Consider the following 15,999-nt stretch of genomic DNA (forward strand, 5'->3'; position numbering starts at 1 on the left):
GCCTGTAATCCCAGCTACTCGGGAGGCTGAGGCAGGAGAATTGCTTGAACCCAGGAGGCGGAGGTTGTGGTGAGCCGAGATTGCTACACTGCACTCCAGCCTGGGCGACAGGAGCGAAACTCCGTCTCAAAAAAAAAAAAAAAAAAAAAATTACTGACAACCTTATAGCTTGTCAGAGCCACAGGGGACTCAGCGGGGGACCACAGCCATCCTCTCACACACAGAGAGAGGAGCAGTGTGCCCGCCCAGGACCACACAGCAACCAGACTGTCAGCAGCTGCATTGCCCCAGCCTCTCCTTTATGGCCCAGGGCTTCTGACCTGCCTCAGTGGGGCCCTCAGGCCTCCCCATATCTCCTCCTCTCCCTCCCTCACCTTAGCTCTTCTCTGTGGCCCCTGGTTATGGCCAAAGGCTGGGGATCTTATTACCCTGAGACAGCCTGAGCTTCTGTCTGCACTTTTACCCAGAGCTAGAGCACCAGGCCCCATGCCCATCAGCCGTGATTCTCCCCCAGTTCAAAACCACCTAAGGGCTGGCTGGTTGTGTGTGTTGGGGACGGGGTGCTGTTCTTCCTCCAGGTTGACAACACGATAGGTTGAAAAGTACATGAGAGGCCAGGTGTGGTGGCTCACATCTGTAATCCCAGCACTTTGGGAGGCCAAGGCGGGCAGATCACCTGAGGTCAGGAGTTCAAAACCAACCTGGCCAACGTGGCAAAACCCCGTCTCCTACTGAAAATACAAAAATTAGCTGGGTATGGTGGCACTTGCCTGTAATCTCAGCTACTCGAGAGGCTGAGGTGGGAGAATCACTTGAATCGGGAGGTGGGGTTGCAGTGAGCCGAGATCACACCACTGCACTCCAGCCTGGGCAACAGAGTGAGACTTCGTCTCAAAAACAAAAACAAAACAAAACAAAAGTGCATGGGCTCTGGAGGCAGAAAGCTGGAATCAAATTCCAGTTCTTTTACTTCTCAGCTGTGTGCCCTTGGGCTAGTTCACTTCTCTGAGCCCCAGTTTTCTCATCTGTGAAATGGGAACAACACCTGGCTTCTCGGTGGTCTTAGGATGACTGGGGAGTACCTGGCACATAGTGGGTGCTCAACACGTGTGCTTTCGCATGGCCATCTAAGAGGCCTCAGAGTGCCCTCCTGCCCTGCCCCCCAACTCCCGTGATTGTCTCTTAAGTGGGTACTCAGGGTGATAAGGAGGAACAGGTGAGGGAGCCAGGCTGGATCCACACTCACCCCTCTCCATTGTTGGGAAAACAACCCTTTAACGCCTGGCCCTGCCGCTGGCAGCTGAGAGTATAAAATGGGACCCAGAGCTAATCTCTCCCCTCCCCTCAGGCACACCAAGGCAACAGCATTTAAAAGGAAAGGCGGCAGTGGCATGAAGGTTCCAGAGACCGAGCCCTTCCTACGGCAAGAAGGGAGCCAGTGGGGCCCACTGCTGAAGGCCATCTGGCAGGTGTTCCATTCTACCTTCCTCCTGGGGACCCTCAGCCTCGTCATCAGTGATGTCTTCAGGTTCACTGTCCCCAAGCTGCTCAGGTGAGTCCCAGACCTCAAGTGCCCTGCTAAGGTGGGTGGTCTCTTAGTGGCATCCTTCCAGGGCCAGAGGGCTTCAGATCTCCTGCCTCTGCCTATACATCTGGTGCTCGGGACACTGGAGGGTGGGTGAGAAGGATACTGAGGAAGGGAAATGGATTAATGAGAAAGTGACTGACCCCCAGAAGGGCAAATAAGCAAGCTCTTACCTGACTGCATCAATTAGTTTTTGCTGTAAAATGCCCCAAAAGTGAGTGGCTTAAAATTACAAACATTCTTTTATTTAGTTCATGGTAATGTGGGTCAGTAATGTCGGCTGGGCTCAGCTGGGTTGTTCTTCTTTTCTTGGCTGGGTTTTCTCATGTGCCTGCCGTTGTGTATCTGAGGCTGGGATGGCTGTCTCTGCTCCATGTGGGTCCCCATCCTCCAAAAGGCTAGCTCAGATTTGTTCATGTGGCTGCTTGGGAGGGTTCTAAGAAATAGGCCAAAAGCCACATTTTCTCTTGAGGCCTAGGCTCAGGGCCAACATGGCATTACCACCACTGTACTCTGTTGGCTAAAGCCGGTTTTGTAGCCAGCACAGATGCAAGTGGTGTCTGCTCAGCTGCCATAACAAAGCATCACAGACTGAGTGGCTTGAACAACAGAAATGTATTTTCTCATGATTCTGGAAGCTGGAAGTTTGAGATTAGGTATCTGCAAGGTGGTTGCATCTGAAGCCTCTGTCCTTGGCTTGCAGTTGGCCACCTCCTCCCCCCTGGGTCCCCATGTGGTCCTTCCTCTGTGTGCGCCCCCTGGTGTCTCCTTGTGTGTCTACACTTCCTCTTCTTAAAAGAACCCCGGTCAGATTGGATTAGGGCCCAGCCTAATGACCTCATTTTAACTTCATTGCCTCTTTAAAGGCTCTATTTCCAAATACAGTCACATTCAGAGGTATTGGGGGTCGGGGCTTCAACATATAAACTTTGTGAGAACACAATTTAGCCTATAACAAGTGGGGACAAAAACTCCACCTCTTGATCTTGAGAAGCTGCAGTCAGATTGAAAAGGAGTATGGACAGTGGGGGAAATAACGGAGACCATTATTGCAAAAAAGTCAACCACACCGACTGATCCTCCACATCTGGACTGGTTTGGGCCAACTGATCCTCCACACCTGGAGTGGTTTGGGCAAAGGCAACGCCCTTGGGCACCTCCTCTCACCAACTGTACCTTCTCCCTCCTTCCCCTGCAAGCCTTTTCCTGGAGTTTATTGGTGATCCCAAGCCTCCAGCCTGGAAGGGCTACCTCCTCGCCATGCTGATGTTCCTCTCGGCCTGCCTGCAAACGCTGTTTGAGCAGCAGAACATGTACAGGCTCAAGGTGCTACAGATGAGGCTGCGGTCGGCCATCACTGGCCTGGTGTACAGAAAGGTGAGCCCTGGGGAACAAGGGCAGGCCTTCCCGGCCAGGAAAAGCAATATCACTGAGCAGGCAGTAATGTTATCAGCAGCTGAGAATGCATTCAGTCCTTGCTTATTAGAGTCACTCAAGAAACATTCTCACTTCCTTAGTTATTTCTCTTTATTATATGTATTTATTTTTTTGAGACGGAGTCTCACTCTGTTGCCCAGGCTGGAGTGCAGTGGTGCGATCTCAGCTCACTGCAACCTCCGCCTCCCGGGTTCAAGTGATTCTCCTGCCTCAGCCTCCTGAGTAACTGGGACTACAGACACGTGTCACCATACCCGGCTAATTTTTGTATTTTCAGTGGAGACAAGGTTTTGCCATGTTGGTCAAGCTGGTCTCGAACTCCTAGCCTCAAGTGATCTGTCTCACCTCCTTAGTTATTCCTGTAAGGTCTTGTGTGATCTGCCCCTAGGGTGTCTCTGACCTCATCCCGTCACACACACACACCCGCCTCCTCCCATGTTCACTCTCCTCCAGCCACACAGGTCTCCTTTCAGTTCCTCAAACACTCCAGGCACCCATCCACCCTGGGGCCTTTGCAGTTGTTCTCACTGCCTAGACACCATTTCCACTCCCCCTAATCTCATTTTAATTTTTGAGCCTAATTTAACTTCCACTCATTCCCCCTTGAGGATAAAGGATTAACCTTCGGATAAGGTGGCCTGTCAGCTGTGTTCCCAGACAATACTGCTTATGGTAAAAATGACCCCTAGGCTGGGCACAGTGGTGCACGCTTGTAATTCCAGCAATTTGGGAGGCTGAGACAGGCGGATCACTTGAGGTCAGGAGTTCAAGACCAGCCTGGCCAACATGGTGAAACCCCGTCTCTACTAAAAATACAAAAATTAGCCAGGCATGGTGGCGTGTGCCTGTAATTCCAGCTACTCAGGAAGCTGAGACAGGAGAATCGCTTGAACCCGGGAGGTGCGGGTTGCAGTGAACTGAGATCACGCCACTGCAGTGCAGCCTGGGTAACAGAGCGAGACCCCGTCTCAAAAAAAAAAAAAAAATCCAAATTGCATCTGGGCTGGAAGTTCTGTCCGTTGACTGTGAATACCTGATTGGAGGCCATAGCTTTAGACTTCTCTCTGTGCAGTAGCTCTTGTCCCTTCCGGGGACTCTGGAAGCTAAGTCCCTGGACTGCTGCCCCAAGAGCTATTGGTTCCTGTCGGGTATGGAGCATCTGAGCCAGGGCAGGTCCCGTCCCATGTAAGTCTCATTCCCTGACACCTGAGCTGTCACCTAGGGGAGGAGGGGACAGAGGGGACAGCTCCTAGATGGCCGAGAGGGCAGCTCTTGATGCTGTCCTGCCAGAGTGCTGAGTCCCAGGCTCGTGTTCCCCTGAGCATGCCAGAGCTGGGTGTGCCCTATCCTGTCTTAAGAGTCCACATTTCCTTGAGCCTAAGAGGAAGGCCGCCTGATGAGCAGGCATTGATTTTCCTATTCCCTACCCACCTGCCGGGAGGCCTTCTTTGATCTCCTGATGAGATCAGATCCCTCTTCTCTAACCCCTGGGCTTTTTTTTTTTTTGGACAGAGTTTCGTTCTTGTTGTCCAGGCTGGAGTGCAATGGTGCAGTCTCGGCTCACTACAACCTCCGCCCCCTGGGTTCAAGTGATTCTCCTGTCTCAGCTTCTTGAGTAGCTGGGATTACAGGTGTGCGCCACCATGCCTGGCTAATTTTGTATTTTTATTAGAGACAGGGTTTCACCATGTTGGCCAGGCTGGTCTCGAACTCCTGACCTCAGGTGATCCGCCCATCTCGGCCTCCCAAAGTGCTGAGATTACAGGCGTGAGCCACCGTGCCCGACCTGGGCTGCTTTTTTATGTTACTCATCATAACTGCCATTAAAGCAGGAGTTATAGAAACATTTTTGTTTTGTCTTATTGAGACAGAGTCTCACTGTGTCACCCAGGCCGTAGTGCAGTGGTGCAATCTCGGCTCACTGCAACCTCTGCCTCCTGGGTTCAAGCGATTGTCCTGCCTCAGCCTCCCAAGTAGCTGGGATTACAGGTGCCCACCAGCATGCCCAGTTAATTTTTGTATTTTTACTAGAGATGGGGTTTCACCATCAGCCAGGCTGATCTCGAACTCCCAGCCTCAAGCAATCCACCCACCTCAGCCTCCCAAAGTGCTGAGATTACAGGTGTGAGCCACTGTGCCCAGGCAGTTACATAAATCTTTATTATAGAGTCTTGTTCCCCACCTCAAACTCCAGTGCCAGGAGAGCAAGCCTCATCTCTGTTGTTAACAGCTGTATTTTTCAGTTCCCAGCTCAGTGTGCATCACACAGCGGGCCCTATTTAAAGACTTGCTAAGTGGAGAATTTCTATGCCCAGTCATTCCTGGATCACTTCTTCACTCCCTCACACAGTCACAAAGAGAGGACTGCATGTGGAATTTAGCATTCAACAGGCTGGAAGAGGTCCACTGTGACCCCAGGGTTAAGGCAGATGTGAGGCTGCCAGAGAACCAAGTTTGTGTCAGAGAAGCACGTGAAAGGTCTCAGCCTTGTCATGCCTTCGTCACCCTGGAATCCATCCGTTGTGTAGGAGCTTACAAGGCCTGTGACTTTGGGCAAGTTGCTCAGCTTCTCTGTGCCTGTTTCTTTAGTCATAGAATGGAGTTAGTAAATATTCATTTCATTGATTCTAGTCTCACATGTTTTTTTCACTCTAATACTTCCAAAATTGAGATGTCTCTTACATGTCTTAATTTAATTGGAAGTGGTATTTTCCTTGGTGAGAGAATAATAGCAATTTATCCATAGCATTTTTTTTTAAAGACAGGGTCTTGCTCTGTTGCCCAGGCTAGAGTGCAGTGGCATCAACATGGCTCACTGCAGCCTCAACCTCCTGTACTCAAGCGATCCTCCCACCTCAGCCTCCCCAGTAGCTAGTTGGGACCATAGGCACACCACAACCATGCCTGGCTAATTTTTTTTTTTTTTTTTTTTTTTTCCTGAGACGGCGTTTTGCTCTTGTCACCCAGACTGGAATGCAATGACTTGATCTTGGCTCACTGCAACCTCCACCTGCTGGGTTCAAGCTATTCTCCCGCCTCAGCCTCCCAAGTAGCTGGGATTACAGGTGCCTGCCACCTTGCCTGGCTCATTTTTGTATTTTTGGTAGAGACAGGGTTTCACCAGGTTGGCCAGGCTGGTCTCAAGCTCCTGACCTCAGGTGATCTGTCCACCTTGGCTTCCCATAGTGCTGGGATTACAGGGGTGAGGCACGGCGTCCGGCGCCCTGTCTAATTTTTAAAAGTATTTGTAGAGATTGGGTCTTACTATGTTGCCCAGGCTGGTCTCGAACTCCTGGGATCAAGCAATCCTCCCACCTGAGCCTCCCAGAGTGGTGGGATTACAGGCAGAGGCCACTGCACCAGGCCTGGCATTAGATGGAATGAATATGGTAGTGCCTGCTTGGTACCATTCACGGCTGTGAGCACCCCGGGACAGGATGAGGCTGCTCATTTAGCACGGTGCCTGCGACATGGTGAGCACTGGCAGATGGCCACCATTATCCGTGCTAATCTGGTGTTTTCGTGCATGTTATTCATTATTATGCCTCCCGTGCTGTAGGGATCTTGGAGGATTTTCATTTTTGTCATCTCTGTGGATCCTCAAACAGCCCTGAGACGTTGGCCTAAGAGACTTCACTCACCCACCTCGCAGACACGTGAAGTGGGGCTCAGTGGGTGGAGAAGCCACCTGGGGTGTCCCTCTGCCCCGGCCTCCCCACTTTACTTCTCTCCTTCTGCCCACCTACCAGGTCCTGGCTCTGTCTAGTGGCTCCAGAAAGGCCAGTGCGGTGGGTGACGTGGTCAACCTGGTGTCCGTGGACGTGCAGCGGCTGACCGAGAGCGTCCTCTACCTCAACGGGCTGTGGCTGCCTCTTGTCTGGATCGTGGTCTGCTTCGTCTATCTCTGGCAGGTATGCGAGGGGAGGAGGACGGGATTTGAACAGAGTCCCCCACCCCTCCTTCTCCCCCTCCTCCTTCCCCCTCCCACCCTTCCTCCTCCTGACTTAGCATTCAAGAGGCGGGAAGAGGTCCACTGTGACCCCAGGGTTAGGGCAAGTTTGAGGCTGTGGGAGAACCAGGTTGGTGTCAGAGAGGCATGTGAAAGGTTTTGCCCTTGTTCTGCCTTCATCACCCCGGATTCCATTCCTGGTGTAGAATCTTCTAAGTCTTCCTCCCCTCTCTCCCTGCCCCAGCCTCCTCCTCCTGGCCCCTCCTCCTGCACCCCTCCCTGTACCCTCCCTCCTCCTGCATCTCCCCCACCTTCTGCCCACGTACCCCCTCCTCTTCCTGCACCCCTTCCTTTTCCTCCTTCCCCCTCCTCCTCCTCTTCCTCTCTCCTGCTCTACCTTTTTCTTCCTTTCTGCTCCCTGTCATCTTCCCTCCCACTTCTTCCTTTCTCCCCTCTTCTCTACCCTCCTCCCTCTCTTCCCTCTCCTCTTCCCTCTCCGTCTCTTCCCTTTCTTCTTCCTCTCCTCCTTTATCTCCTCCCCTTCCACCCCCGTCTCCTCCTTCTCCTCCTCCTCCAATCCTGTCTCCATTTGCCTGCTATTGTCTGATATAATGGGAAAAGTCTTCAATAAGGATGACCTTCACTTGACCTTGGGCAGGAAGTTCACCCTCTCTGGGCCTCAGTTTCCTCTGTAGAATGATGATGACGACGATGATGATGATGACATTGATACTTCCCCATGTGCTGTTTGGGTACCCAGTAGGCAAGTTAACCATGTTTTGAAGTTACCAGTAACCCTGGGGCACCACCACAGCCACTGTCCACAAAACACAAGAGGAGAACATTTTAGGGGGAAAAAATTGTTATTTAGTGTTCAAAAAACACAAAGTAGCCATCAGGAAACAACCAAACAAAACAAACAAAACATTTACTTTCCAACTTCATTCCTTTAACTTTGTGGTATAGGGTTTTCTTTTTTTAAATTAAAATCAGACTCTGGGCTGGGTGTGGTGGCTCGAGCCTGTAATCTCAGCATTTTGGGAGGCCAAGGAGGGTGGATCACTTGAGGCCAGGAGTTTGAGACCAGCCTGGCCAACATGGTGAAACTCCGTCTCTACTAAAAGATAAAAAAATTAGCTGTGCATAGTGGTGGGTGCCTATAATCCCACCCACTGAGGAGGCTGAGGCAGGAGAATCGCTTGAGCCTTGGAGGTAGAGGTTGCAGTGAGCCGAGATCATGCCATTGCACTCCAGCCTGGGTGACAGAGTGAGACTCTGTTATCAACAAATAAATAAAAATAAAAATAAAATTAGACTCTGTATCAGGAACTGCCTAGGCTCAAATCCTGCTTCTGACCACTTACCAATTGTGAATCCGTGTGCAAGGAACCTACTTTCTCTGTGCCTCCTGTTCTTGTCTCCAACATGAGGATCATAATTAACAGTAGCACCCCTGCCGCAGACGTGCTGAGGCATTAAATGAGCCCATAAGTAGAAAGCACTTAAAATGGTGCCGGGCACACAGCTGCACCCTGTAGGTATTTGTAATATTATCATTAGTTATTTTTCTGTAAAGGATAAGACAGTAGATGCTTTTTACATTGGAGACCATACCGTCTCTCCTGCAAATATTCACCTCTACCCTTGGAGTGCAGAAGTGGCCGTAGACCATACTAAGCAAACAGGCATGGTATTCCTCCAATAAAATTCTATTTATGGATGCTGACGTTTGAACTGTGTATCATTTTCATATGTCATGAAATGTATCCTTCTGATTTTTTTTTTTTTTTTTTTTTTTTTTGAGACAGAGTCTCACTCTGTTGCCCAGGCTTTAGTGCAATGGTGCAACTTCGGCTCACTGCAACCTCCGCCTCCCGGGTTCAAGTGATTCCTCTACCTCAGCCTCCCGAGTAGCTGGGATTGCAGGTGTGCGCCACCACACCCGGCTAATTTTTGTATTTTCAGTAGAGATGGGGTTTCGCCATTTTGGCCAGGCTGGTCTCAAACTCCTGACCCCAAGTGATCCACCCACCTAGGCCTCTCAAAGTGCTGGGACTACAGGCATTAGCCACCATGCCAGGCCTGATTTTTTTCAACTGTTTAAAAATATAAAAACTATTAAACACTTTTGTGCAGCTCATGGGCTGTATGAAAACAGGTGGAGGGATCCATATATCTCCAGTAATAGATACTATATGCTATGGTTTACAGAGCCCTGGTTAAGTGTTTGTTTGTTTGTTTGTTTGTTGTGTTGAGACAGTCTCACTCTGTTGTCCAGACTTTAGTGCAGTGGTGCAATTTCGGCTCACTGCAACTTCTGCCTCTTAAGTTTAAGCAATTCTCGTGCCTCAGCCTCCCTAGTAGCTGGGATTACAGGCATTAGCCACTATGCCTGAATCCTGGCTAGGTACGTTTAAGGTATAATGGCTATCAAGGCTGAGGGGGGAGGATCGCTTGAGGCCAAGAGTTTAAGACTAGCCTGGGCAACATAAAAACCAGAGAAATCCTGTCTTTATAAAAACTTTTTTTTTTTTTTTGAGATGCAGTCTCACTCTGTAGCCCAGGCTGGAGTGCAGTGGCACAATCTCGGCTCACTGCAAGCTCCGCCTCCTGGGTTCACGCCATTCTCCTGCCTCAGCCTCCGGAATAGCTGAGACTACAGGTGCCAGCCACCACGCCTGGCTAGTTTTTTGTATTTTTAGTAGAGACAAGGTTTCACCATGTTAGCCAGGATGATCTCAATTTCCTAAAAAAAAATTTTTTAATTAACTGGGCACGGTGGTGGTGCACGCCTGTAGTCATAGCTACTTGGGAGGCTGAGGTACGAGGCTCGCTTGAGCCCAGGAGTTCAAGGTTACAGTGAGCTATGATCACGCCACTGAATTCGAGCTCTCAGACAGAGCAAGACCCTCTTTCTAAACATTGTAAAAGATGTTTTGTTTCGTTTTGAGACAGAGTCTCACTGTGTCACCTAGGCTGGAGTGCAGTGGTACAATCTCGGCTCACTGCAACCTCTGCCTCCCAGGTTCAAGCGATTCTCCAGCCTCAGCCTCCTGAGTAGCTGGGATTACAGGCATGCATCACTACGTCTAGCTAATTTTTGTATTTTTAGTAGAGACCGGGTTTCACCATGTTGGCCGGGCTGTTCTGGAACTCCTGACCTCAGGTGATCTGCCCACCTCAGCCTCCCAAAGTGCTGGGATTATGGGCATGAGCCACCGTGCCTGGCCTTGTAAAAAATGTTAATGGCATTTTGATTATAATCGTTGAATACTCCAAAAAAAAAATTGAATGCTCATGCATATGATTGTTTTTGCTAGGACTAGGGGCCAGGAAATTTTCCAGTGCCTTCACCTTGTATTCCAGGGGCTTGCAAACAATAGGTGCTTAGCAATTACAACATAAGGCACTCAGACAGTGCTTGATGTGTGGTCCATAAATGTCATCATTAGGAAGAAAGGGAGGGAGAAAGGAAGAACACGGGAAAATTCAGGGCAATTGATCAGGTTGACCCCACCGTTGCTAAAAATCAGACGAGACCAGGCGGGGCACGGTGGCTCACGCCTGTAATCCCAGCACTTTGGGAGGTCAAGGCCGGCAAAACACTTGAGGTCAGGAGTTCAGGACCAGCCTGGCCAACATGGCAAAACCCCATCTCTACTGAAAATATAAAAATTAGCCAGGCATGGTGGCATGTGCCTGTAATCCCAGCTACTAGGGAGGCTGAGGCAGGAAAATCACTTGAACCCGGGAGGCGGACGTTGCAGTGAGCTGAGATCACATCACTGCACTGCAGCCTGGGCAACAGAGCGAGACTCCTTCTAAAAAAAAAAAAAAAAATTAGATGAGACCAACAAGATATCCAAAGATAATGCACCATGTTACTTTGCTTGTGCACTTTTCCTGCCTCTTGGTAGACAGTTCCTAACATCACCATGAGGTCTTGGTGAAGGAGGGGTGGACATTGAGGTTGCTACAGTTTAATGATACCATTTTTCCCCCAGACAGAGATGTTCATCTTCTGCTCACATTCCTTTGAGTGATTTTCCAAGCCCTGCTGTGGGCCGGTGTTTACCCTCTGGGCACTTCTCCATGGAGCCACTAGGTGGCGCCATTGCCACATAAATGAAACAAACTGGCCCAAGGTTAGAAAATAGTGTTCCCAGGCCAGGTGGGGTGGCTCAAACCTGTAATATCAGCGCTTTGGGAGGCTGAGGTGGGTGGATCACTTGAGGCCAAGAGATCGAGACCAGCCTGGGCAACATGGTGAAACCCCGTCTCTACTAAAAATACAAAAATTAGCCAGGCAGAGTGACACACACCTGTAATCCCAGCTACTCAGGTGGCTGAGACAGGAGAATCGCTTGGGAAGTGGAGGTTGCAGTGAGCCAAGATTGTGACACTGTACTCCAGCCTGGGTCACAGAACAAGAATCCATCTCTAAATAAATAAATAAATAAACGTTGTGTTCCTAAAGACTGAGAGGGGAAACTGAGGCACACAGACTGGAGTTGGGGTGGGGCTTGTCGAGAGAATGGGTCCAAATAACCTGTGAAGAAATCTCAAAGTCACAGCAACTTAAAAATCATTTATTCTACCCCCCACGTCCACATTTTCCAGATATAGAAACCAAAGCTGAGAGGGGGAAGATAACTATCCCAAAATCACCACCTTGGTGGGGGAGCAGGTTTGCCAGAGAAAACACAGGACATCCAGTGAAGTGTGAGTTTCAGACAAATGGAAGAATTTCTCAGTGTATGTCCCAAATATTGCACGAGACTTAGACTAAAACGTTACTCACTCTTTATCTTCAAATGTAACTGGGCATCCTGTATGATGATTTACTAAATCTGACAACCCTCGTGAGGGATGAAATGAAGATTAGGAAAATAATTAAATGCAATAAGAGAAAATGCCAAATGAGAACAACTCTATTCCCATTTTGCAGACAAGAGAATTGCACCTTAGGGAGGTGACTTGCCCCAAGGCCACACTCAAAAGTGTCAGGGTCAGGATTTGAACCAGGTCCTGATTCCATAGGTCTCAACTTTACCGTTGTGGCTGGGAACACCCCCCAGTCCCACTTGTGTGTGTGCATGATCTGTCTTGAATATAACTCTCTCCCCATCGTGTAAGAGGGCCATTCCCCTCCCTGACATTGAAGGACCCCACCTTCAGCAGGCATCTCCTGACACAGCAGACCCCCATGAGCACAGATCCCTGGGACCTGGTGGCTGCCCTTATCAGATTCCCTGACATCTCCATCTTACGGCCCAAGTCTGACCACCTTCGGGATCTGCAGCTGTGTTACAGGAAAGGGGTCCTGATCCAGATCCCAAGAGAGGGTTCTTGGATCTCGCGCAAGAAAGAATTCAGGGCGAGTCCATAACGTGAAAGCAAGTGTTTGTTTGTTTGTTTGTTTTTTGAGACAGAGTCTCACTCTGCCGCCCAGGCTGGAGTACAGTGGTGCGATCATGGCTCACTGCAAGCTCCGCCTCCCAGGTTCCAGCTATTCTCCTGCCTCAGCCTCTCGAGTAGCTGGGATCACAGGTGCCCACCACCACGCCTGGCTAGTTTTTATATTTTTAGTAGCGACTGTGTTCCACTATGTTGGCCAGGCTGGTCTCGAACTCCTGACCTCAGGTGATCCGCCCGCCTCCGGCCTCCTAAAGTGCTGGGATTACGGGCATGATCCACCGTGCCCAGCCAAAAGCAAGTTTTTTAGGAAAGTAAAGACATAAAAGAATGGCTACTCCATAGACAGAGCAGCCCAGAGGGCTGCTGGTTGCCCATTTTTATGGTTATTTCTTGATGATATGCTAAACAAGGGGTGGATTATTCATGTCTTTCCTTTTTAGACCATATGGGGTAACTTCCTGATGTTGCCATGGCATTTGTAAACTGTCATGGCGCTGGTGGGAGTGTAGCAGTGAGGATGCCCAGAGGTCACTCTTGTAGCCATCTTGGTTTTGGTGGGATTTGGCCGCCTTCTTTACTGCAACCTGTTTTATCAGCAAGGTCTTTGTGACCTGTATCTTGTGCCGACCTCCTATCTCATCCTGTAACTTAGAATACCTTAACCATCTGGGAATGCAGCCCAGTAGGTCTCAGCCTCATTTTACCCAGCCCCTATTCAAGATAGAGTTGCTCTGGTTCACATGCCTCTGATAGCTGGGCTCCTCGGGATCTCCTGACATCCTGTCCCTTCTGTCCCCAGCTCCTGGGGCCCTCCGCCCTCACTGCCATCGCTGTCTTCCTGAGCCTCCTCCCTCTGAATTTCTTCATCACCAAGAAGAGGAACCACCATCAGGTTTGACTTTTGGGGAAAGGGATGGACCAGGCAGGAAGCAGGGAGGAAGCCACAGGTCCTGGTGTGGGAGATGGGGAGGGGGAGAGTTGAGTGTGAGCCCACGGGTCTGGCTTTGTTCTCGTCGTCTGTGAGCTGCCCATCACGCAGACCTGCAGCCCCTCCCCCTACCATCTCAATGGACAGTGGCTCTGTCCCTCCAGTGTTCAGGCCACAGGCCCTGGGTCAGTTCAATGCCTTTTGCTCTCACATCCCATCTGTCAGCAGATTTGCTTGGCGTCACCTTCAAAATGCATCCAGAATGTCACCCTTCCCAGCACAGGCTCTCCAAACCCCATAGTCTCTAACCCAGGTCACAGCAGCAAGCCCCCTGGCTCACTCCCTGCTTCTGCCCTCAGCCCCTCTCCACTCCCAGCCAGAGGAGACCTATGCAAACCGAATACGTTGTACCCCTCCTCTACTCAGACCCACAGTGGCCCCATTTTCCTCAGACTGAACCAAAGACTCCACAGTGGCTCACCAGACCCGCCCTGAGCTGGCCTCATTGCTTCCAACCTCACCTTCTACCCGTCTCCCTCCCTTCCCCGCCTCCCCCTCCACTTCCTCCATCCTCAAACCTACCCGATCTCACACATCCCTGCAGGCCTTCGCTTTAGCTGTTCCCTCCGCCTGGATCACCCTCACTCCCGAAGACCCTCCGTCACCTCCTGCAGTCAGGGCGGCTTCCCTCACCACCCTCCAGCAAGGAAGCGGCACGTCCATCCCTCTCCTCCCAGCAGCAGCTTCTCCTTTGCCTGCCCTGGGTTTGCTTTTGCTCTTTTCTCCCACAGCACTTCCCACATCCTACAGGGCCCTGCAGGAAGTACCCGGCAGGGGCTGATTGCCTTGTTCTCCTTAACTGGAAGTTTGCAACAGCACAGGCCCTCACTGGGGCCAACTCGGCACCTAGTTAGTGCTTGGCAGGCAGAAGGTTCTCAATAAGTGTTTGTCAACTATGGAAGAAAGGAGGGAGGGAAGAAGGGAAGGAGAGGAAGGAGGGAAGGGAAGGAGAGAAAAGGAGGGAGGGAAGGAAAGATAGGAAAGGGGAGGAAAGACAGAGGGAAGGAGGGAAGGAAAGAATTGAGGGAGAAAGAGAAGGAATGAGGGAGAGAAGGAAGAAAGGGGGGAGGGAAGGAAGGAAAGAAAAGGAAGGAGGGAAGGAAGAAAGGGAAGGAGAGAGGAAGAAAGGAGATAGGGAAGGAAGGAAAGAAAGGTGGGAAAGAGAGAGGGATGGGGGATGGAGGGAAGGAACTTATTTCCTCTCTTGGCCCAGCTGTCCCAGTGTCCGTCTGTCACCTGTGCTGTTTCTCCAGCCTCCTGCATGGCCTTCTCTAAAACATTCTAGGCCGGGCACAGTGGCTGACACCTGTAATCCCAGCACTTTGGGAGGCCGAGGCGGGCAGATCACCTGAGGTCAGGAGTTCAAAACCAGCCTGGCCAACATGGCATAACCCTGCCTCCACTAAAAAATACGAAATTTAGCCAGGCGTGGTGGTGGGCGCCTGCAATCCCAGCTACTCGGGAGGCTCAGGCAGGAGAATCGCTTGAACCCAGGAGGCGGAAGTTACAGTGAGCTGAGACCGCACCACTGCACTCCAGCCTGGGCGACAGAGCGAGACTCCGTCTCAAAAAGAAAAACCTTCTCCAGGCAGCTGCCCCTCTGATGATGCCCCCCCGCCCCATGGTGAAGCACAGGAGACCCTGAATTCTTCTGCCTGATCTTAAAGTGCCAAGTGAGCCTGCCAACATGCTCCTCTGGCCACACTGAGTGTCCTCTGAGTCATGCTATTCCCTGTGCCTGGGTTTTAGCTGCTTCCCAACCCCCCAACCCCCCCACCCCCCAGCCTCCACCCCCTAACCCCCACTCCCGTCTCAAGCCCCTCCCCTCCCTCTTCTCCAGCTCTATCCCCCCATCCTCTGCCTGCTCAGCACCCACTTCCTGGTCATTTAAGATGTAGCTCAGGCTGTAATCCCAGCATTTTAGGAGGCTGAGGGCAGAGGATCACTTGAGCCCAGGAACTCGAGGCCAACCTGGGCAACATAGCGAGACCCCAACTCCACAAAAAATGTAAAAGGTAAAAAAATAAAAAAAGACGTAGCTCAGGCATCAACCACCTCCAGGTAGCCTTCCTGATGGTGCCATACCCAGGTGGGCTCAGGCTGCCTCTGTTCTCCGGGCATCAGAGGCTTCCTCCATGGGGCACATTGTCTGGGGGCAGCTCCTGCAGAAGTCCAGGTACAGGATGATGGTGGTTGGACCAGGACTGAGGGTCAGAGATGCTGAGAGGCAGACAGGTTTGGGACGCAGTTTGGTGAGATGAATGGGATTTGCTGAAGGGTGGCTGTCAGGGTGCAGGGAAGAATTCTCAACTGTCCCTGTCTTCATCTCTCTTTTTCCCTCCGATCCCAGGAAGAGCAAATGAGGCAGAAGGACTCACGGGCACGGCTCACCAGCTCCATCCTCAGGAACTCGAAGACCATCAAGTTCCATGGCTGGGAGGGAGCCTTTCTGGACAGAGTCCTGGGCATCCGAGGCCAGGAGCTGGGCGCCTTGCGGACGTCTGGCCTCCTCTTCTCTGTGTCGCTGGTGTCCTTCCAAGTGTCTACATTTCTGGTGATGTCACTCTAGTCTCTATGCTGAGCAGCACTGGGGAAGGAGTGCAGGGGTGGGGGCAGGGTGAG

General features: G+C 51.1%; 1 protein-coding gene across 2 annotated transcripts in view; it reads left to right on the forward strand.

The window, feature by feature from the left end:
• Nucleotides 1-15,999, forward strand: part of ABCC6 (ATP binding cassette subfamily C member 6) — a 74,803-nt gene that overhangs the window by 18,594 nt on the left and 40,210 nt on the right. For both annotated transcript variants that reach the window (XM_063717607.1, XM_024241460.3), the window contains exons 8-12: nt 1,349-1,552; nt 2,785-2,962; nt 6,772-6,933; nt 13,189-13,281; nt 15,728-15,931. In XM_063717607.1, coding sequence (XP_063573677.1) covers nt 1,349-1,552; nt 2,785-2,962; nt 6,772-6,933; nt 13,189-13,281; nt 15,728-15,931 — 841 coding nt within the window. The remainder of the gene's footprint in view (nt 1-1,348; nt 1,553-2,784; nt 2,963-6,771; nt 6,934-13,188; nt 13,282-15,727; nt 15,932-15,999) is intronic.

The sequence above is a fragment of the Pongo abelii genome, chromosome 18 (genome assembly GCF_028885655.2).
Source record: "Pongo abelii isolate AG06213 chromosome 18, NHGRI_mPonAbe1-v2.0_pri, whole genome shotgun sequence".
In the NCBI taxonomy this organism is placed as follows: domain Eukaryota; kingdom Metazoa; phylum Chordata; class Mammalia; order Primates; family Hominidae; genus Pongo; species Pongo abelii.